Source organism: Ovis canadensis, chromosome 23 (genome assembly GCF_042477335.2).
Source record: "Ovis canadensis isolate MfBH-ARS-UI-01 breed Bighorn chromosome 23, ARS-UI_OviCan_v2, whole genome shotgun sequence".
In the NCBI taxonomy this organism is placed as follows: Eukaryota; Metazoa; Chordata; class Mammalia; order Artiodactyla; family Bovidae; genus Ovis; species Ovis canadensis.
The window spans coordinates 67884664-67907694 of NC_091267.1; the positions used below are offsets into that span (position 1 = coordinate 67884664).

Consider the following 23031-nt stretch of genomic DNA (forward strand, 5'->3'; position numbering starts at 1 on the left):
CTGTGGGCCAATGAAGAGAAAGAGATAGCAGGGAAACAAAAGGGAATAGGAAAAAATCAAAGGACCAAGAGAAACTGATGTTTGAGTATAAGTTATTAAATGAGAATAAGAGTGTGCACATTTTGAGGTTATAATAGTGCCCAGAGCAATAGTTCTGGATGGATGAACTAAGATCTTGAAACAGATTGAACTTTGAATGTTATATCAGAATATATGATGATTGTGGAAGGCTTAGAATTAAAAGAAAAGACAGGAAAGGAAAAGAAAAAGTTCAGGAAATTTCATATAATACCACTTATTCTATCATATTTCAGAAAATTTTTCAAATTGCAGCCGAGCAGTCAAGCCATTTGATATCCATAAACTCATAAATCCACCCCCACCCCTAGCACACCAAGGACCAGCACACCAAATGAGTATTTGTAAGTAAGTCCCAAGAACTAAGGATGCTTTTCACAGTATTTCCTTCATTATCTACAAAGTTGGGAGCACGACAAAACCGTCTTATAATTCCACTTGTGGGCTAGCTAATTTAATGCCAGCTGAAGCAGAGATCCATAAACCAAATCAGAAGCATCGGGTGAACAGAGACCTCATCAGCACCTTGTTCAGCACCAGGGGAGGGGACAGGCTCATTTACTCTTCAAAAGGGTTTACTGCTCCCTTCCCACACACACAGCCATCTCCCTGTACCCCCAGTGACCTTTGCTTCCTTCCTGATCCCTCGGTAGCTAGAAAGGAAGAGACACATGGCAGTTAATACAAAGAAATCTCCCTTCCTCACGCACTTTCAGGCTTCCTTTCTCTTGCGGGATAGAAGCCTTCTATCCTCTGCTCAGTGGACCAGAGGAGGGCAAATACACCAGGAACTGCTTTTACTTTGGAGGTAGATTTGCAAACCTTTTAGCATTTGTAGCGTTGGATTTGAGATGCAGAAGCTTGTTTTCCAAAGACAGTTTTTTTTCTAGCAGTGTTCTCTTTTCCTAGGAGAAAATAAGGACAAATTTTGCTTATTTCTTGTCCTCGGTGTGTGGGTGTGTTTCGCAAGGCATTCTTGCAAACTGTTCACTAAAGATGCTTCTTGTAATACCAGAAATACGTTTTGAGCTCGAGTTAATTTCATAGGGAGCTGTTACAGTCCATCCCAGTGGCCCAGACAGGCATTCTCCTGCATGGTTTCAGCTCAGCACAGTTCAGTCACTCAGTTGTGTCCAACTCTTTGCGACCCCATGGACTGCAGCACGCCAGGCCTCCCTGTCCTTCACCAACTCCTGGAGCTTGCACAGACTCATGCCCATTGAGTCAGTGATGCCATCCAACCATCTCATCCTCTGCCGTCCCTTTATAAGTAGCTGAATGACAGGTTAAGACTAGGTGCCTTCACCGCCTTCACTTGTCTAGAGACCTTGGCTCCTTCCCTAACCCACTTCTTGGTCAAACTTCTGTGGCTCTCCATCCCATCCCAAATGCTAACGGCTCATCTCTCTCTAGGCACTGGTTCTCCCATCATTCCACCTGCTTCTCCTACATTAGTCTCAGTTATTGGTATCCAAGGATACTGTTGCCCTGGTCTTGATACCTACCTCTCACACGGCAACTGTCAGAAGCTAGAAAAGTAGTAAGTGTATTTTTAGTGAGGGCTCAAAGCCACAAGTGATAAAGTCACTTCCTAATTAGGATGGAACAGAAATTTTGACATTTTGAAAGAATACCTAAAGAAACGTCTTAATGCCATTATTAAACGAAACTCTTTCCATCCAAGAGGAAAACAGACACATCCATGAAAAACTAAGCTGTCATGATTGTACTCTTTTTTATATTTGATGGAAATAGATGTTTTGACACTATTTGCAATGCTGGTTAAAATCATGCCTTCTGCAGAATTTATATGGTAAAATACAAGACAGTGCCATTGTAGCAAAATATCAGAACGTCTTGGGACATGGACTGACCTAGTTTTGAAACTTGGTGACTGTGTAGTTTTTGCCAAGGCTTTAACCTCTCTAGCTCTTATCACTGTTAAAAAAAAAACTAACCAAAACTTATGATTCAAAATACATGATTTTAATGTCATATTGGGTCATTGTTTAATAACCTGACCCAAGGAATTTTTTAAATTCTCTTGGAGAATTTCTTTGTGTTTGACTTTATTATTTATTATTTGATTAGAGCCCTGATTTTGTGCAGTTGCTTGTTAATTTGTGGGTTTCTGCCTGGTAGAAAAGTAATCCCAAAGATTATGGTTTCTTGACTTAAAGAATATTAACTACCTTTGTATCTAACCCAGTAATCTATCCTATGTTCCTTTTTTCAAAATGCAGGTCAACAGCCAATTTCAAAAAATATTTTATTTAAATCAGCTTTACCATCTTGTTGGCTCTTTCATTAGTTAAGGAGTTGAATAAAACATCTGACATGTATTCATTAAATATATCAGAGTCATTTTTTTGACTTTTTGAACATCCCTAAAATGGGGATAATACTACCTACACTGAAATGTTGGCATGATTGGGGATGTATGTGAAAGGTCGACATGCTTTTCTAGAACGTGTTAGAACCTCAACATATAATAATTTTAAGATGCCATGCATGTCATATGTGTGCTGTTAATTTTTAAATTTATGCTAAATTTTACAAAACATTTCTGTGGCACTCTGGTTTTATATACGTATACATCACATATATTTTTCTGCTGTAGTCCTAGCTGATCTGAGGGAACAAGATACTCTGAAAGTTTATTATGATATTTGGATCACCAACGAAACATATCACTTATAATATATTTTGAATTTACAGGAAAAAAAATGGTGTTTTAACAAACATTCTTCCTAATGGACTTACTCTCCATTCATGGATCTTTATAACAAGGATTTAAGGAGACCACACAGCGGGACAAGCAAATAGTCTGCCTTAGCCAAGGCTCCAGTATTTAGCTTGAACTTTTTTAAATTTAATTTTTATTTTATATATGAGTATAGTTGATTTACAATGTTGTGTCAGTTTTGTGTAAAGTGGTTCAGTCATACATATATCCATTCTTCTTCATATTCTTTTCCTGGGTGGGTTATTACGGAATATTGAGTAGAATTCCATGTGCTATACAGTAGGTCCTTGAAGCTTGGACTGTTAATGTTTCCTCTCTGACAACAGGGAAGATAACACTACGCCAGTTAGCACTTTTCACTTTTCAGGGACAGTATCTTCTGGAAAGGAAAAAGCATTCACAGCGCCACCCAGTGGACAATACACTCCTGCCCAAACCACACTTCTGAAGAACATCTTGTTCCCTCACCCTATTTTCGGAAGATGGCTTCCCTGATAGTTCAGTTGGTAAAGAATCCACCTGCAATGCAAGAGACCCTGGTTCAATTCCTGGGTCAGGAAGATCCCCTGGAGGAAAGGATAGACTACCCACTCCAGTATTCTTGGGCTTCCCTTGTGGCTCAACTGGTAAAGAATCCGCCTACAATGTGGGAGACCTGGCTTCCATCCCTGGGTTGGGAAGATCCCCTGGAGAATGGAAAGGCTACCCACTCTATTGTGGCCTGGAGAATTCCATGGACTATACAGTCCATGGGATCACAAACAGTCAGACATGGCTGAGCAACTCTCACTTCACCACTTCATTTACTGACCAAGGTGAAGTGGACACCAATGTAAATCATTGCCATATGTTAACATCTAAATGGTTCAGGAATCACAGGCATCCTTTTTATCCCACAGCAGAGAAGCTGGGGGCATAACAGAAAGGATTGTAAACTGCTAACTGGAGGACTGTGGAATAGTTCCTTGTTCACACGGTCCTCGTTTATAAAATGATGATGAGGAATTAGGTGGTCTCAAAAGTGCCTCTGAGCTCTAAAATTCTACTAGCGCTAAATCAACAACGCTGGAAAACAGATACGACACAACCGTAGTGCACTGTTAGCCAAAGGAACATATGCCATATTAAAATGCTCTTATTGGGCGCTTTTGCTGGCTTATCACTGTGTTTATGGGATTCATTCTCACTGCATTCCTGATTAAAGTGGGACAGATGGTGAAGGTTTTAAGTAATGTGTTCATTACCAGACCTCATACCACTAATGGCTATTTACTGGAGCAGTGGCTTGTGCAAGTGAGTAGAAAATGAATCCTTCTCCAGGGGGGTGCTCACCACCAGGGCAGTATTTATCAACCTTTGTTGGGGATGTTCATTTTTAATTGTCATTTCTTTTTGAACTCGTGTCTTTTTCTTATTAATACTAAGGTATTAACAGTAACCCCTCCTCATTCTGACACACACTCTGCTCCTGAGAAACCCTTCATCATGGCCTGTATGCTCAGTACCTCCTTAAAACAAGATGCTACCAAGCTTTGCTTCTTATATTTGTTTGATTATTTTACAAATATAATGTATCCTTAACTATGTTAAAAAAAATTCCTTCACATTTTCTTTCCACTGCATCCCCATCTACCTCCACTTCCCAGAGATCCCCAAAGACTCCGCTTCAGGAAGTCACTGAACTAGAATGTTCTGGAAGGGTCCTGCATGGCCTTGCTGAACCTTGGGCATCCAGTCCACTCACTGTCACAAAGCTCCTCGCGAGAACTCTCCATTAAAGGTCAATATCAAGAAGAATGCAGGCCATCACTTCTCAAAATCTGCCAGGATCTAAGCTGCTTAACCTCATTCTGGGGTCCGTTCCCCTGCCTTCAGTGGGATGTCAGCTTCCCTGAAGACCCCTGTGAGAATGCATGAAAGGAGGGCTGGGAAGTTCCTGGAGTCTCACACGACCCAGATACATTATATTGCAATCTCCACAAAGAGACTATATCTGGTCCACTCCAAATAGATATCTAGCCTCTAGCTCTCCCTGGTACATGGTAGGAGCTCAAATATTTGTTGAATATATAGTCCAGTGAATATACCCCAGAATTCTGAGATGAATTCACATCCAGGGCAGATTTCCTCGGGTTTCTAGAAGATAGAAATTACATTCCATTATTTGTTGTTAATTTTCACGGACTGACAACTGGCCACTAAACGTGACCCAGTGTTACTGGGTTTGAGGTGATTGCAAACCTAAATTTAAATGTCAAGCTGGTTAATCAAGTAGTTTAATTAAGCAACTCTATTTGAATTGAAGGACTTCCCCGGTGGCTCAGACGGTAAAGCGTCTGTCTACAATGCGGGGGACCCAGGTTCGATCCCTGGGTCGGGAAGATACCCTAGAGAAGGAAATGGCAATCCACTCCAGTACTATTGCCTGGAAAATCCCATGGACAGAGGAGCCTGGTAGGCTACAGTCCATGGGGTCGCAAAGAGTCGGGCAAGGAATTGTCTTCCTTTCCTCGATGCAAATGTCCCTTGTGCTATCTGAGTCTGCCAAACAATTTTGTTGCTGTTGTTTAGTAGTTAAGTCATGTCCAACTCTCTGTGACCCCACGGATTGTAGACTGTCAGGCTCCTCTGTCCATGGGATTTTATCACAGGATAAATATTCTTTTTAAAAAAACTTTTTACTTTGTATTGCACTACAGCCAATTAACAATGTTGTGATAGTTTTGGGTGGATAGTAAAGGGAATCAGCCATGTATATACATGTATCCCTTCTCCCCAAAAATCCCTTCCCATCCAGGCTGCCACATAACATTGAGCAGAGTTCCTTATGCTTTACCCTAAGTCCTTGTTAGTTTTCCATTTTAAATATATAGCAATGTGTTTATGTCGATTCCAAACCCCCTAATTATCTCTTCCCCATCCTCTCTCCCTCCTGCAACCATAAGTTCATTCTTTAAGTCTATGAGTCTGTTTCTGTTTTGTGAATAAGTTCACTTGTATCATTTCTTTTTAGGTTCTGCATATAAGGGATGCTATACGATATTTCTCCTTCTCTGTCTGACTTGCTTCACTCAGTATGACAATCTCTAGGTCCATCCATGTTGCTGCAAATGGTTTATTTCATTCTTTTTAAAGTCTGAGTAATACTCCATTGTATATATATATCACATCTCCTTTATCTATTTGCAGGATAAATACTCTCACAGCAAAGTATTCATCCAAATGATACAGTTTGTCCAACACATCTAACTTACAAACTGCTACACGTGGGCAAACCAGCTACTTGAGGGCATTCTAGCCCTGTGATTTTGGCCAAAGTAAAACGCTGAACATCACTCACCATACAACACAATTGTAGCTGTAGATTATTATTACTAGGTTCAGTTTAAGTTTAGGCTTCTTTAACTTTCATGATTTCTTCATAGGACCTTCATTAAGATCACAAATTCAGCCAAACTCACAGTTATAAATTAAATTCTTAGGAAATATGTAAAAAATTGATCAAAATTTCTCAGGCAAATATCCTGAATGTTGACATGTGATGCTTTGGAAGTGACATTTCTAGGAAAGGGAAAGTCGCTCAGTCGCATCCAACTCTTTGCAACCCCGTGGACTGTAACCTGCCAGGGTTCTCTGTCCATGGAATTCTCCAGGTCAGAACACTGGAGTGGGTAGCCATTCCCTTCTCCAGGGGATCTTCCCGACCCAGGGATCAAACGCAGGTCTTCCATATTGCAGGTGGATTCTTTACCAAGCCCCCAGGGAAGCCCTGACATTTCTAAAATAGCCTCAGTTCAAGCAGATTCATACAAGAAAATAAGGCTGAGAAGAGTGGAGGCAAATCGGCAAATTCATATAATAAATATAAAAATGCACTGAGAAGAGGGCAGCAGAGGATGAGATGGTGAGACAGTACCACCGATGAGGGACGTGAATCTGCAAATTCCAAGAGAGTGTGAAGGACAGAGACTCAGTGGACATAGATTTGAGCACTTTGGATGAAGGACGGAGGAGCATGGCACGCTGCAGTCCGTGGGGTCTGAGTCGCGACTGGAAAACAACGACAACACTGGGCAATATTTACGAGAAGTTTAAAAAGTCTGTATTATCTACTCCAACTCAGTTTCAAAGATGCCAACTGTCCATTTATTATTAACAAATATTCCTTGGTTTGTCTGAATTCTGAATTCTAAGGCATGCCAAATGAACTGTGTTCATTTTTTGTGTGTATTTGGAGGGCCGGCTACTTAAAGGAGTGCTGCATGAAACTTTTCAATAATTTTTGTTCTATTATTATTCTTCCCTAAATTGTCTCTTTTGAAAGTTACAATTTGTAAATGTCTTTTCTTATTTGTGAACTATGTCTGTCCTATGGCAGGCATAGGTTTTTATAAACCTAAAGGGAACACGGTTGGCCAAAAATAAACACTCCATTGACTAGCACACAGTGCTACGATTGCAGGGATCCACTGCACTATTATAGTAGCAGGTGGACTTTGTGATCCTTTCCATCATTTCTACTCATGGCCTCACCTAGTTCCGCTTTCTCAGCCACACCTTTACTAGGGAAAAAAAGTGACATAATATGACTGCAGTGTTTGTAAAAAGGTAAATCAGTAACCACAACACACATCATATAAATGTGTGAGGCAAGGAACGAACATTCCTCATTATTGTGCTCAATAGAGCGCATTCTAACATCTTCAGCTACAAAGAGCACTTTCACTTAATGCTACTTATTTTCATATTATTTTCATTCATTCTCATCCTAACCATATCAGGAAAAAGTGCCTTTAATTCTCCAAGGACCTACCTTTTCCATTCTTTGTACAAGATTCTCCAACTCTGTGATTTGCTTATGTTTTTCTTCAAGCTTTTCAGCAATTTGATCCAGATTTTCAACATGTTGTTTCAATTTCTGTTCTTTTTCAAGTTTGTCAACCTTTGGTTAGAAAAGCAGTTGTCAGCCCATTGTTTTAACTAAACTTATACAGATATTATCTCTTGCTATAATTTATATATCTATATAAATTAATAATTTACACATATTTAGAATTACTTCTGTGAATTCAGTCTTCTTTTAAAATAAACCTGATGGACTACAGCAACACTAAATCAATGGAGAATTAATAATACATAAATATTATTTCTAGAAGTTGATATCTGTTTCTAAAAAGCATCCTCTCTGAAAGAGGGACAGAAAGAAAAGACAGTAATTCTAAAAAAGCAAAACTTTTGAATTTTTCTCAACAAAACTTACATAGAACAAAACCAAGATCTTATGTCTTCAAGTAAAAAATGTTTTATTTTTTATCAGAAAATGTCATAAAAGCAGAACACTTATCTCCACGCTGTCAGGGGGTTATCTCTGAGCCACTGAACCTAGGAGTTACACTAACAGGAGAGAAGTCTTTAGCAGGCAGGCCCCAGGCCACACGTGGGAGAGCTGCTACTGACTTGTACTTGACATGAGCAGGCACATCTGCTTCTGTATTTAATAGGACTTGAGATTTTTTGGTTTTAAAAAAAAAGTATCTGATTTCCCTTGAACACACTAGGTGGGCATTCCTGCCCTGGAACCCCAGGCTGGACAGAGTCCCTTTTGCAGGGACACGGGCACTTCCGTCCACCTGCTCACTCGCTCACTTGGGTACTTCACCTGCATCCTCATGCCTACGAGTCTGTGACCATCACCCCCAGAGCAAGCTTGAGGGCGTGTCACCTAGGCAGTGGATTTCCTACCGTGCTCCCCAGGGACCCTCCTAGGGCCGAAGCTGGCAGGGACCAGATGCCCCACCCAAGCCTGAATGAGCCTTCCTGTTTTGAGTTTTGACAAACACACATACACACATTTCCCCTCTTCCCTAGTCCTGGATACATTTTCCAGATACAGTTTTATTGGTCTTAGGATACATAGTTCAGGATTAAAAATAAATGAAAAAAAAAGTTTATGTGTATGATATACAGACATTCATATAATATTATATGATTTTAATGATTTTAAATATAGAAATATAAAATATAATTTAATATGAAATATATATGTACATATACATGATTTTTGTTTGTTTCCTCTATAGAATCGTTACAGGACCAAAACAATTTTGAACCTATTTATCAAGCCCAACTTTATCATTTAAAAAAATTGTAATATTTATTTTTAAACTAATTAATTAATTTGGCTGTGCCAGGTCTTAGTTGTGACATGCAAGATCTTTAGCTGTGGCACGTGGACTCTCAGCTGCATGTGAGCATGTGGGATCTAGTTCCCTGACCAGGTATCGAACCTGGGGTCCTTGTATTGGAAGTGCAGAGTCTTAGCCACTGGACCCCCAGGGAAGTCCCCCAACTTTTTCATTTTAGAGTCAAGTCCAGAGAGACAGAAGGACTCAAACTGGGTCACCTAGTTAGTCAAAGGCAGAGCCAGAAGAGAAGCCACTGGCTAGTGTCATGGGGCCATCCCTGATTTCTAGGCTGAGTGGCATGTCCTCTCTCCCGCCAGCGCTCTGCAGGGCTCTGGGCAACGGTGGCAACAGAACAGCTTGGTAACATCCAGGTGCCATGTACCAGGGCTAGGGGGAGATCAGGGCAGAAGACGGGCAGACTGCCCTTCCCGGGGCCTGCCTGGTCATGTGGCCATTGCTTGTTTCACATCTAACTCCTCCCTAAAAGGGAGACTTGGACAACTTGGAGGTTAGTTCACCAGCTCAGTACCTGGAGGAGGTGCCGCCTGTCCTCATGCTTCTTTCTAACTTCTTCAGACCGTGTTTGATAGTTTTCCAGTAATCTCTGGGCCGCATTTCTTAGAGCCGCTGCTCCTGCTTCTCTGGAGGCTTCGAGCTAGAAACAAAAGGTCACTGGGCACGCTCTGACATGTACAATAAGAAGGGTTAAAGACAGGGCAGTTTGATGGGCAACCAAAAGCACAGTCTGTAACCAAACCATATGCACCTTCATAGACAATGGCTAGGAGGAAAGACGCTGTTACCTGGGAAGAAGAAAACATAAAATGAGAAAGCCCTATTTAGTGGGGCTGTCATGAAAGTGATTAGCACTGGGCAGCCAAGCAAGAGCCAAGAACAACACCCTGCATTAAAGACCACACCTTGTAAAGTGTTCCCTGGTGCCCCATTGGCTTATACACGAATTTGCAAGCGTTTTATCATCAGTGGCGATGACAGTACTAAAAATGTATTTCCTGAAATAGAAGCTGGACAAGATTGAAGTACTAGGGGCAATAAAGATAAAGTGTCATGAATCTTTCAAGGATTATCACCTAAGAAATAATCAAGGATGACTACAAAGATTTACCTACTAAGTCACTATAAGACTGTAAATGTGCCAAGTCGCTGCAATCGTGTCCAACTCTTTGTGACCCTATGGACTGTAGCCTGTCAGGCTCTTCTGTCCATGGGATTCTCCAGGCAAGAATACTAGAGTGGATTGCCATGGCCTCCTTCAGGGGATCGAATCCCGACCTGGGGATCAAATCCCGACTGGGGGATCGAACCTGTGTTTCTTATGTCTCCTGCATTGGCAGGTGGGTTCTTTACCAGTAGCACCACCTGGGAAGCCCCATAAAACTGTATATAAAATAAGCCAGAAAAAGGAAACTATAAGGCACCAACAAGTAATTAGCTAAACAAAACAATGGGACATTTCACTATGAGTGCTGTAATTTATATGCAATTATTAATATTTAATTATTGTATCTGTAAAGATTTTTAAATTTTATTGCAGTAAAAACACTTAACATGAGACTTGCCCCATTAACAGATTTTTAAGTGTACAATACAGTATTTACAGTAAATCTCTAGAATTCACTCATCTTGTACATCTTGAAACTATACCCATTGAACTTTTGTAAAATCATTTTAATAATAAAAATTACCTTCAAAATAAAACAGTGAGATTAAATTTATCAAGTGTAAAACTGCTTCACTAAGTCTGTGAGCACATTGTGTGGATTTATGGATATATGTGGATGTCTGTCTGCTCTCACAGAAGCATGAATCTATCTTATAGGCTCAAAGCACAAAAGGAGAGCTTCCTCCTACTGGTCACACCTTGATTTTCAACACTTCATTCTCTTTGTTCATTTCTAAGAGCTGTAGGTCTTTTTCTTTTATCCTTTCCATGAGCAGATCCAAACTGCCACAAGAGGAATCCACCGCAGAGTCAGAGCCATTTTGAATGTTTCCACAGCGCTGAAATGAACAAATGAGAAAATCACACACCTGACTTTTCTTTTACTTTACTAACTTTGATAACAATAATTATCGCTCAGTATTACTTCTGTCAATGGAGTAGTAAATAGCAACCCACCCCCAGTATTCTTGCCTGGAAAATCCCATGGGCAGAGTAGTCTGGAGGGCTACTGCCCATGGGGTCACAAAGGGTCAGACACCGCTGAGCATAGCACAGCACATTACATATATCAAGGAAGATTCAGGTCAACACAAATCTTTTGACTCTAAAATATCAATGAGAAATTCTAGATGAAGCAGCTGGCCTCTATATTTGCACAAATTTGAATAGATTCTTATATTGAAAGGAGAGAAGTACATCTTTCATGCCTTTTACATTCTCTACAGTTTCACATATACTATTAAGACCTTTGAGGAGATCGATGATATCCACAAAGCCAGTTGGCTTGTTTTTTTGTATCTATGTTGTTTGCTGACCTCCTGCGGTTTGAGATGCCCGAGGCAGACCCACTGGAAACACAGCTCATCTACATCCCCAAGAAGCTATTCCTATTAAGAATAGTTCCAACAACCTTCCCACTGTTCTAGCCAATGGTTGATACTGGAGTGGGTTCCATTTCTTCCTCCAGGGGATATTCCCGACCCAGGGACTGAAGCGGCATCTCTTGGGTCTCCTGCATTGGCTGGCAGATTCTTTATCACTGAGCCACCTAGGAAGCCCTAGGGGTTGATAACCAGCCCTCGATTCACTCAACCCGTGAACAGTATATGACGCAACAGTTCCTGCTCGCTTTCTGAAACCCCTTTTTGCTCATCTTCAATGGCCCTATTCTCTCCCACCTTTCCTCTTTATTCACAAGCTTCACTTCTTTCCCTCCTGTGATGATTCCTCTTCGTCTTCCCAGGATCTAAATATTGGAAATCTCAGGACTCCGTGCTTAGGTTTTCTCTCACTTCTATCCACACTCATGTGTTTGGTCATTTCCTCCACTTTCAGAACTTTAAATACCATCCTTACTCTCCAAATCTCTACCCCATAGTCTGAGCCTTCTAGCACAGACCTCTGCCCTTAACTCCAGAATCAGCTATCCAACCATCCATTAGAACCTTCACATGGAGGTCTACAAAGCAACTCAGCATAGTCAGAACTGAATGTTTGATCTTTACTGTCATTCACAACATTAATCATTTTTCCAGTTTTAGAGCACTTAAGAAAATAATTGGAGCTGGTTGTGTTAGTGTGGGAGATAAGAATGATAAAGACTATGTTTATGCATCATCGTATGGTACTTTCTAGTATTCTCTGTGGCCATTCTACAGAGCAGATGACACTGTCATTGATGAGGTACATGTGGTTCAGATGAGGTTTAACCTGGCATAACCCAGACTAGGGTAAGTGCAGAGTGCTTAAAATTATGAATAAAAGGCTGGTCACGGGGGAAGGACTGTCTGATCACTTAGCCTAATGGCTCCAACTGGGTGTCAACTGGTGTGACCCCAGCGAATCTAAAAGTCTGTACCTTTGTCTATCGCTGTAACATGTTGCTTCCACTTACTGGGCCAAAATCTTCCCATATACTTTAGATGAGTAAGTCAGGTTTAAAATATTCAAGTAAGATCTGGCCACTCCAGTCTAATCCTACTAATGACATCTGTGGTTAAATATTTCATACATATGCTCATTAATATCTTTAGATACCAACGAAAGATTTAATACTTCACATACAAAGAATAATTTAATAATATCAAAGTTATTTAAATGAAGTCTATACGGCTTTATGTTCACTTACTGAAAGAATAAAAGTCTTACATTTAGATAAATTCATTACCTTTGCATCTAGTTTGTGATTTGTACTGCTATGTCTTACTTCATCTCTAAATATTTGATTTCGGATCTTTTCCAGAGTAGTTCGAATCTAAAAGAAAAAAAGAATATTTTTTTCAAAGGCATTTAATCCCCAAAACTTTCTTTTTCTATACCAGTTACAGGGTAACCAAATTTATCTGAAAGTAGTACATATATACTGATATCATATTTAAACAACTGCCATCAACTTAACTTACATTTATGCTAATATTGTTTAGATTGCAGAAAATGAGCATTTTTGTCTTTAAAACTATTCCTTAGGCAAACCCAAAATATAACCCAAATGAATGTTATACCACAAAGTAATTGCTATTTAGTAATTAGTGTTTAATACTATTTAGTCCTATTTTTTTATATAGTAATTTCCTACTAATTTGCTATTTGGTAATGGCTATAAAACAATTACTATTGGTAATCACTACAAAATAATTACTATTCAGTAATTACTACAAAATAATTACTATCCAATAATTACTACAAAATAATTACTATCTAGTAATTACTAGAGAATAACTACTATTTAGCAATTACTAGAGAATAATTACTCAGAGGAGATCATACGAATTTATACATGAAATATAAGCTTCATGTCTTGGTGATCTATGGAACTGCAAGACACTCAAAGATGAGTTACTTGACCTGAATAATTTATAAACTGCTGCTGCTGCTGGTAAGTCACTTCGGTCGTGTCAAACACTGTGCAACCCCAGAGACGGCAGCCCACCAGGCTCCCCAGTCCCTGAGATTCTCCAGGCAAGAACACTGGAGTGGGTTGCCATTTCCTTCTCCAACGCATGAAAGTGAAAAGTGAAAGTGAAGTTGCTCAGTCCTGTCCGACTCCTACCGACCCCATGGACTGTAGCCTACCAGGCTCCTCCGTCCATGCGATTTGCCAGGCAAGGGTGCTAGAGTTATAAACTAGCTATGTCCAAATTCTTCCATCTGTTCTAAAACACATCTTATGAGAATATATACTTTTGTCAGCCGTTATCACTGGATTCTCAGTAAGATTTCACATTTTTAATCATGTGCAACATGTAATCCTTGGCGATAGTTACTCCGAACAGCTTCAGCAGGAAAGGTAAACATCTAGCTGGCAACACAGTCTCCACGCTTATGAAAGAACTAAGAAATGTATGAAACAGCAGGATAGGACGCCCCTGGTGGTGCACTGGATAAGAATCCACCTGCCAATGCGGGGGACATGGGTTTGATCCCTGATCCAGGAAGATTCCACATTCCACAGAGCAACTAAGTCCGTGCTCCACAACTACTGAGCCTGAGCCCTAGAGCCCACGGGCCACGACTACTGAGCCCGCAACTACTGCAGACCCAGCGCTCTGGGGCCTGTGCTCCGCAACCAAAGACGCCAACCCAAGGAGAAGACCGCACACCACAGTAAAGAGAAGCGCCCACTTGCTGGGCCCGCATCTAGAGGAAGTCCACGCACAGCAATGGAGACCCAGAGCAGCCCAAACCAACCAACAACCACAGCGACAAAAATCCCAGGAGGATGCAGGGGTGAACAGCAGGGGACAAATTAAGTGCTGACAAGTGTCCCAAATCCTCCTGGTCCTTTACTCAGTTTTATTCCAAGTGAAGAACAGAGGCTCATACCCTCAAGAGAAACGGTTACACACTCAAGAGAAATGCACCCATGTTTGCATGTCAGCTATCAAGGCTGTCCTTTGCCAAACTAGGTTTGCGCTTCCTCACATATTCTAGGGAGGGAGAAACAAAGCCCGCTAATTTGCAGCAGACTTTACTGTAAAAACTCATAGCGTGCTAACATGATTTCCAGCGCCCACATACCTTTTTCACGTATTCGGTCTCTTCAATAATGTGAGCTGATGGGGACTCGTACAAGGCAGAATCATCTTCCGTCTTCCCCCTCTGGGGCACTGCCACGGTCCCCGTTACTGTTGTCATCACGACATCCAGCTTTAGGAAAACATGAATCAGTTGGACAAAACTAATTCCTTTGATGCTGTAATTCTGTGGCTGTAAACTGAACGGAGTTCTGTACTGGCACTGCAATCAAATGTAGTAATGCTAGAAAATATTATGAATTATCGAAATCTGCATGTATCTAAGATCCAGGAATTAACTTAATATTAAAACACCACCAGTTGAAACAATCATCGATTAGAAATTTAAAAATTAAACTGAGATAGAAAAATATGGAATTTTTCTTCTTATTCCATATTAATTAGACTATAACATCTCAAAGTAGAGACTATGCCTTATTCATATTCGTATTCTAGCACATTGTAAGAGAAGGCTATGGCACCCCACTCCAGTACTCTCGCCTGGAAAATCCCATGGACGGAGGAGCTTGGTAGGCTGCAGTCCATGGGGTCACTAAGAGTCAGGCACGACTGAGCGACTTCACGTTCACTTTTCACTTTCATGCATTGGAGAAGGAAATGGCAACCCACTCCAGTGTTCTTGCCTGGAGAATCCCAGGGACAGACAAGCCTAGTGGGCTGCTGTCTATGGGGTGGCACAGAGTTGGAGACAACTGAAGCAACTTAGCAGCAGCAGCAGCACATTGTAAGTGCTTAATAAATGTCTATGGAGCTAAAATGAGATAAAATCATATGTATATAAAAATGCACACACATATATATAACTTGCAATAAGGGCTTCCCAGATGACACAAGTGGTAAAGAATCCACCTTCCGGTACAGGAGACGCAAGAGACCTGGATTCAATCCCTGGGCCAGGGCAGCTGTCCTGAAGAAAGAAATGACAACCCACTCCAGTATCCTTGCCTGGGAAATCCTATGGACAGAGGAACCTGGCGGACTACAGTCCACGGGGTCCCAGAGTCAGACATGGCTGAGAACACAGGACATGTATAACTTACAAACATGTAAGTATATCATTTTACATGTCACAGAGACCTTTAATATTCTGCATTTTATTTAACTCTCAAAAGCCTGTAAAGGCCATTTACCAAAGAACTATTTGTAATAAGAAAATATCGAGAAATGTGCAGATGCCCACAAAAAGAGGACTGATTAAATGAACTATCTACATCTTCCCTAGGATGTATTTCTTCAATGAAAAAGTATGGGGCAGAAAAGGATACATAGCATCATAATTTCTCTAAGAAAGGTGAGAAGGATGGAAGGAGAAAATCTGTGATTTATAGTTTTGACACTGAACAGTGTAATTATTTTACCTAATTATAAAATATAACTAAATTAAAAGGAAAAATATCTTCCAAAATAAAAAACAAGAAGCAAATACACCTGCCTACCAAATTGGTGGCATATCCACATGAACTTTTTGAAATGACACACATGTGCTCCCTCAGTCAAGTCCAGCTCTTTGCAACCCTGTGGACTGTAGCCCGCCAGCCTTCTCTGTCCGTGGGATTTCCCAGGGAAGAATACTGGAGTGGGTTGCCATTTCATACTCCAGGGGATCTTCCCGACCCAGGGATCGAACCCGAGTCTCTGGCGTCTCTTGCGTTGGCAGGTGGATTCTTTACCACTGAGTCACCTGAGAATCCTGGGACTGATTTTCAGGTGTGCTGTGTCCTAAGAACAAAAAGAATCACAAAGCAATCTTAAGCTGTACTCACTAATAATACTGTCAGTGGAAACATTGCTATTTTGAAACCATTATATGTGTGTGCATGCATGCATGCGAGACACCCACATGACAGAAAACGTAGAATGAAGAAGTCACTGCCTTAATGCCTTAAGAGCCAAAATTTCCATCATAAAAGAAAAAATTCTAAATTAGAACCAAAAATGTTCTGTAAAAATCTTATAATCCAAACTGAAACCATGAGTATAAAATATTTATCTTCATTTAAAAATGTATATTCCAAGTCTATCCACTGAAAATTTAGAAATAGAAGCAATTAACACTCCCAGTGCTTAGACTGTGGTATTAGTACATGATTTTCTATGAATACGAAAATGCAACCAGGGCTTCTTGACTGATTTAGATCTGAGGCATGAAGTGCAGAAGGTGAGATTGAGATATCTTGTTGTGTCAGAAAGTGGAAAAGTGTCAAATACTACCTGTATAAGACACAAAGAGCCCACCTGAAGAGGAATGACTGTGACTGATGAAAACATATCAAAAATTTTTAATTCTTGAAATTTTGTTAACAAGAGAAAACCCACCACTATCACCAACAATCCTCAAACTCACCAGACACAGGCCACCATTACACTAAAAATTAGCCCAGAAAAGAGAGAAAGGGAGAAAAGAGAGAAATTTTGCCTTTATGATACAAATTTACCCTCTATTTCTTAACCATATAGTTAACTATATAGTACCCATATAGTTGATTATGAAAATTGTACTAAAGAATTCCTGCCAATAAATCCAAAAGGACTGGTAGAATTAGAAAATCTACTTTTTGCAACCCCTTATGAAGTGATAGATCTAAGCAACCGTCATCAACCAGTGCTAAAAACACTAGGCAAGAGGTTGACGAAAAACGCATCAATCCCAGGGACTCCACTAATCAATCATAACAGAAAAGTGGAAAAGAGGCAACCAGGCATTATGTTCTCTAGATGTGGTACAATCACAAGCAGAAACACCACGTGTGAAGTGTGAGGTCCCTCTATCTACCAGTGGGAAATATCTGAAAACAAAGAAACTGTTCAATGACTCTACAAGGGTGAAGGTTGCAAACAGCCAAATCCAGAGCACATAAAATTCTACAAGACAAATTATTATTCCTTCCACAAAATAATTACATGAAGAAAGATGAGAAGAGAAACGTCCATAAATTTTGAATTTTAAGAAACATATGACTAGATACAAAACATGAATCTTTGTGCGAGTGTGTGCTCAGTTACTCAGTTGTGTCCAACACTTTGTGACCCCATGGACTGCAGCCTGCCAGGCTCCCCTGTCCAGGGAATTTCCCAGGCAGGAATACAGGCGTGAGGTGTCATTTCCACTCCAAGGGATCTTCCCGACCCAGGGATCCAAGCCACAAATCTGGCGTCTCCTGCATTGGCAGGTGGATTCTCTACCACAGAGCCACCAGTGAAGCCCCGGGTCTTCTTTGACTCCTGATTAAAATAAACCAGTTATATAGACATTTTTTTAAAAACTAGGGGAATTTTAACACTGACTGGATAACAGATGCTGTTAAAGAATTAATGCAATTTTGCAAAGCATTATTTGCAATTATTGCCATTTTAGGTTTGATGATGGAATTATGATATTCCTTTAAAAGATCTTATCTGTTGGTCATACATACTGAAATATTTGAAGGTTAAATAATACTATACTTGGAATTTTAAAGAGAATATTTTACTCTAGTGTTTAAAGAGAGGGAAAAATGGGGTGAGATAAAGATGAAAGAAGTTTGATAAAATGCAGTGAATTGTACAGTGGGGTTCTCTATAGTTCTCTACCATTGTGCTCCTGTTTGAAATAGTTAAGAGCTAAGAAAATGAGATAAAAGCCCAGTGAGGGTAGTATTATTAATTTCATCTTACTAATAAAGAAGTTAAGATTCTTTTAGGTGATGTTAACTTACCCAAGATCACAGTAAAACTAACAGAGCTGAAATTCAAACCTTTGTGTTTTGGACACCAAGATCAAGAGTCTTTCTATCACATTAAGGCCAGATTCCCTGGTGAGAAAAAAATTAAAATTTAGCAATGACCCATGCTGTTAAAACCCACAAAGACTTTTCATATTTGCTAGCATCAATTTAGAACTAAATAGCTTCTGTGGATGATTCAAAGTCCTGCATTTATCCTTTAATCTTCAATGAAATTAACAGAGTATGCCAAGAATTTTCCATTGTATGTTAAATCCTCTTAGACAGCCACTGTGGCTTCTACTTGTTTCAGGAACTTGATTTGGCTGTAGCAGCTCTGCAAATTCTGCTTTTTATTTCCCCCAGAATCTGAGCAGAGCTACGTCTGTTATTTGGTCCTCTGAAGTCTCTTCTGGGATTAAGTTCTTAGCCTAAAACAACATTTAAATGGTGGAAGTAAAAGAAACGCCCAGAGAGACAATAAGCAATGTGTCTGGAAATGAGAGAGGAGTGGTCAGGCTGGGGTGGTGGTCATCCATTCACGGCCAGGATCCCAGGCTGCCTTCCCACCTGTTAAGACCGTCTATGAATGGTCCTTACCTCTTTTAATGGTTCCAAAAAAATTCGAAAGAAAAATAACATTTCATGACACATGAAAATTATATGAAGTTCAAATTTAGTGTCCACAGATGAAGCTATAGTCAAAAATAACCATGGCCAAGCACTTACGTGTCGTTACGCTGCTTTTGCACTGTAACAGCTCTGCTGAGTAGATTTGAGGCAGAAAATACATGGCAAACAATGTCTAAGATATGGACTATCTGTTTGGTCCTCTACAGGGAAATGTTTGCCCTCCCGTGGGGTAAAGAATGGCAGCAGATGGGAGCAAAAGAAGGAGGCAAACAGAGGCAGACAAAGCCTCGGTCTGAGTTTTTCATTGCTGTTTTTCTTCAGTTCACTCTCCCTTGGTCTACCCTCCCGTTTTGGAGATTTCCCTTCTCTTTTCTTTTCAGTGGGTTATACACTGTGAACATTGCCAAGTGATAAGGGACACTCATCATAGGAATTAATCACTCTTTAGAAGGAACCTCACTGCATTCTGTCTTTCATAATTTGAAAATCACATCAGGCCTCTCATTATATATCCTAAAATGTAGAAAACAAACCTGTGGTTACCAACAGAGACAGTTGTGGGGATGGGGAGGGGGGTAGATAAATTCAGAGTTTGGGATTAGCATACACACGCTACTGGGTCATCCCTGGTGGTGCAGAGGGTAAACCGTCTGCCGGCAACATGGGAGACCTGGGTTCGATCCTGGGTCGAGAAGATCCCCTGGAGAAGGAAATGGCAACCCACTCCAGACCGCATGCCTGGAAAATTCCATGGATGGAGGAGCCAGCTAGGCTATACAGTCCATGGGATCGCAAAGAGTTGCAACACGACTGAGCAACCTGGCTTCTCATGAATATATTCTACTATGTAAAAAAACAGACAAACAACAAAGACGGGAGCCATATTCAACATCTCATGATAATCTAGAAAAGAATCTGAAAAAGAATAGGTATATGTATATAGTTGGACGGTTCTATGAAGACCTACAAGGCCTTTTAGAACTAACACCCAAAAAAGATGTCCTTTTCATTACAGGGGACTGGAATGCAAAATTAGGAAGGGAGTCAAGAAACACCTGGAGTAACCGGCAAATTTGGCCCTGGAATACAGAACGAAGCAGGGCAAAAGCTAATAGAGTTTTGCCAAGAGAACACACTGCTCATAGCAAACACCCTCTTCCAACAACACAAGAGAAGACTGTACACATGGACATCACCAGATGGTCAACATCGAAATCAGATTGATTATATTCTTTGCAGCCAAAGATGGAGAAGCTCTACACAGGCAGCAAAAACAAGACCAGGAGCTGACTGTGGCTCTGATCATGAACTCCTTATTGCCAAATTTAGACTTAAATTGAAGAAAGTAGGGAAATCACTAGACCATTCAGGTATGACCTAAATCAAATCCCTTATGATTATACAGTGGAAGTGAGAAATAGATTTAATGGACTAGACCTGATAAACAGAGTGCCTGATGAGGTTCCTGATATTGTACAGGAGACAGGGATCAAGACCATGCCCATGGAAAAGAAATGCAAAAAAGCAAAATGGCTGTCTGGGGAGGCCGTACAAATACCTGTGAAATGAAGAAAGCGAAAAGCAAAGGAGAAAAGGAAAGATATAAGCATCTGAATGCAGGGTTCCAAAGAATAATAAGAAGAGATAAGAAAGCCTTCCTCAGCGATCAATGCAAAAAAATGGAGGAAAAGAACAGAATGGGAAAGACTAGAGATCTCTTCAAGAAAATTAGAGATAACAAGGGAACATTTCATGCAAAGATGGGCTCAATAAAGGAAAGAAATGGTATGGACCTAACAGAAGCAGAAGATATTAAGAAGAGGTGGCAAGAATACACAGAAGAACTGTACAAAAAAGATCTTCATGACCAAGATAATCACAATGGTACAATCACTCACCTAGAGCCAGATATCCTGGAATGTGAAGTCAAGTGGGCCTGAGAAAGCATCACTATGAACAAAGCTAGTCAAGGTGATGGAATTCCAGTTGAGCTGTTTCAAATCCTGAAAGATGATGCTGTGAAAGTGTTGCACTCAATATGCTAGCAAGTTTGGAAAACTCAGCAGTGGCCACAGGACTGGAAAAGGTCAGTTTTCATTCCAATCCCAAAGAAAGGCAATGGCAAAGAATGCTCAAACTACTGCACAGTTGAACTCATCTCACATGCTAGTAAAGTAATGCTCAAAATTCTCCAAGCCAGGCTTCAGCAATACGTGAACTGTGAACTTCCTGATGTTCAAGCTGGTTTTAGAAAAAGCAGAGGAACCAGAGATCAAATTGCCAACATCCTCTGGATCAACAAAAAAGCAGGAGAGTTCCAGAAAAACATCTATTTCTGCTTTATTGATTATGCCAAAGCCTTTGACTGTGTGGATCACAAGAAACTGTGGAAAATTCTGAAAGAGGTGGGAATACCAGACCACCTGACCTGCCTCTTGAGAAACCTGTATGCAGGTCAGGAAGCAACATTTAGAAATGGACATGGAACAACAGACTGGTTCCAAATAGGAAAAGGAGTACATCAAGGCTGTATATTGTCACCCTGCTTATTTAACTTCTATGCAGAGTACATCATGAGAAACGCTGGGCTGGAAGAAGCACAAGCTGGAATCAAGATTGCCAGGAGAAATATCAATCACCTCAGATATGCAGATGACACCACCCTTATGGCAGAAAGTGAAGAGGAACTCAAAAGCCTCTTGATGAAAGTAAAAGAAGAGAGTGAAAAAGTTGGCTTAAAGCTCAACATTCAGAAAATGAAGATCATGGCATCTGGTCCATCACTTCATGGCAAATAGATGGGGAAACAGTAGAAACAGTGTCAGACTTTATTTTTTTGGGCTCCAAAATCACTGCAGATGATGATTGCTGCCATGAAATTAAAAGACGCTTACTCCTTGAAAGAAAAGTTATGACCAACCTAGATAGCATATTGAAAAGCAGAGACATTACTTTGCCAACAAAGGTCCATCTAGTCAAGGCTACGGTTTTTCCTGTGGTCATGTATGGATGTGACAGTTGGACTGTGAAGAAGGCTGAGCGCCAAAGAATTGATGCTTTTGAACTGTGGTGCTGGAGAAGGCTCTTGAGAGTTCCTTGGACTGCAAGGAGATCCAACCAGTCCATTCTAAAGGAGATCAGTCCCAGGTCTTCTTTGGAAGAAATGATGCTAAAGCTGAAACTTCAGTACTTTGGCCACCTCATGCGAAGAGTTGACTCATTGGAAAAGACTCTGATGCTGGGAGGGATTGGGGGCAGGAAGAGAAGGGGATGACTGAGGATGCGATGGCTGGATGGATGTGAGTTTGAGTGAACTCCGGGAATGGTGATGGACAGGGAGGCCTGTCGTGCTGTGATTCATGGGTCGAAAAGAGTCGGACACGCCTGAGCGACTGATCTGATCTGATCTGATATATATATGAAGAATATGTATACATATATATATAGAGAGAGAGGGAGAGAGAAAACTAGGCAGGAGAATTTTTTTACCACTGGGCTACCCCCGGAGAAGGAAATGGCAACTCATCCCAGTATTCTTGCCTGGAAAATTCTCTGGACAGAGGATCTTGGCAGGCTACAGTCCATGGGGTCACAGAGTTTGGTGTGACTGAGAACACACACGCACACATATATATGTATACCTGAATCACTTTGCCGTATACTTGAAAGTAACACAACATTGTAAATTAACTATACTCCAAAAAAAAAAAAAAAAAGTTCTGCTCTACTGATACTTCTCAAAACATCATACCTCCTCCTCTCACTGGCTGGGTCATCCTAAACAAGTTCCATAAAATCTTAACCTCAACTTACACTTCTGTAAAATAGGGGTGATAACCCCTAGAGTTGTGAAAATGAGCGATTTTTAAAACCTCCGGTTGTGGAAGGTGCTCAAGGGACAGTAACTGCTAATACTGTTGCTTCGATGATTTTAAATTATGAAGGACCACAGAAAATGAGCAGTCCATAA

General features: G+C 40.5%; 1 protein-coding gene across 3 annotated transcripts in view; it reads right to left on the reverse strand.

The window, feature by feature from the left end:
• CCDC68 (coiled-coil domain containing 68) overlaps nt 1-23031 on the reverse strand; it is a 58521-nt gene that overhangs the window by 21482 nt on the left and 14008 nt on the right. The window contains exons 2-8 of one of the 3 annotated variants that reach the window (XM_069569233.1): nt 18423-18518; nt 14711-14839; nt 12861-12947; nt 10891-11031; nt 9539-9664; nt 7638-7766; nt 901-983 (exon numbers count right to left, since the gene is read on the reverse strand). In XM_069569233.1, coding sequence (XP_069425334.1) covers nt 901-983; nt 7638-7766; nt 9539-9664; nt 10891-11031; nt 12861-12947; nt 14711-14827 — 683 coding nt within the window. In that variant the 5' untranslated portion in view covers nt 14828-14839; nt 18423-18518. The remainder of the gene's footprint in view (nt 1-900; nt 984-7637; nt 7767-9538; nt 9665-10890; nt 11032-12860; nt 12948-14710; nt 14840-18422; nt 18519-23031) is intronic. The other 2 variants (XM_069569232.1, XM_069569234.1) reach the window with 2 other exon arrangements.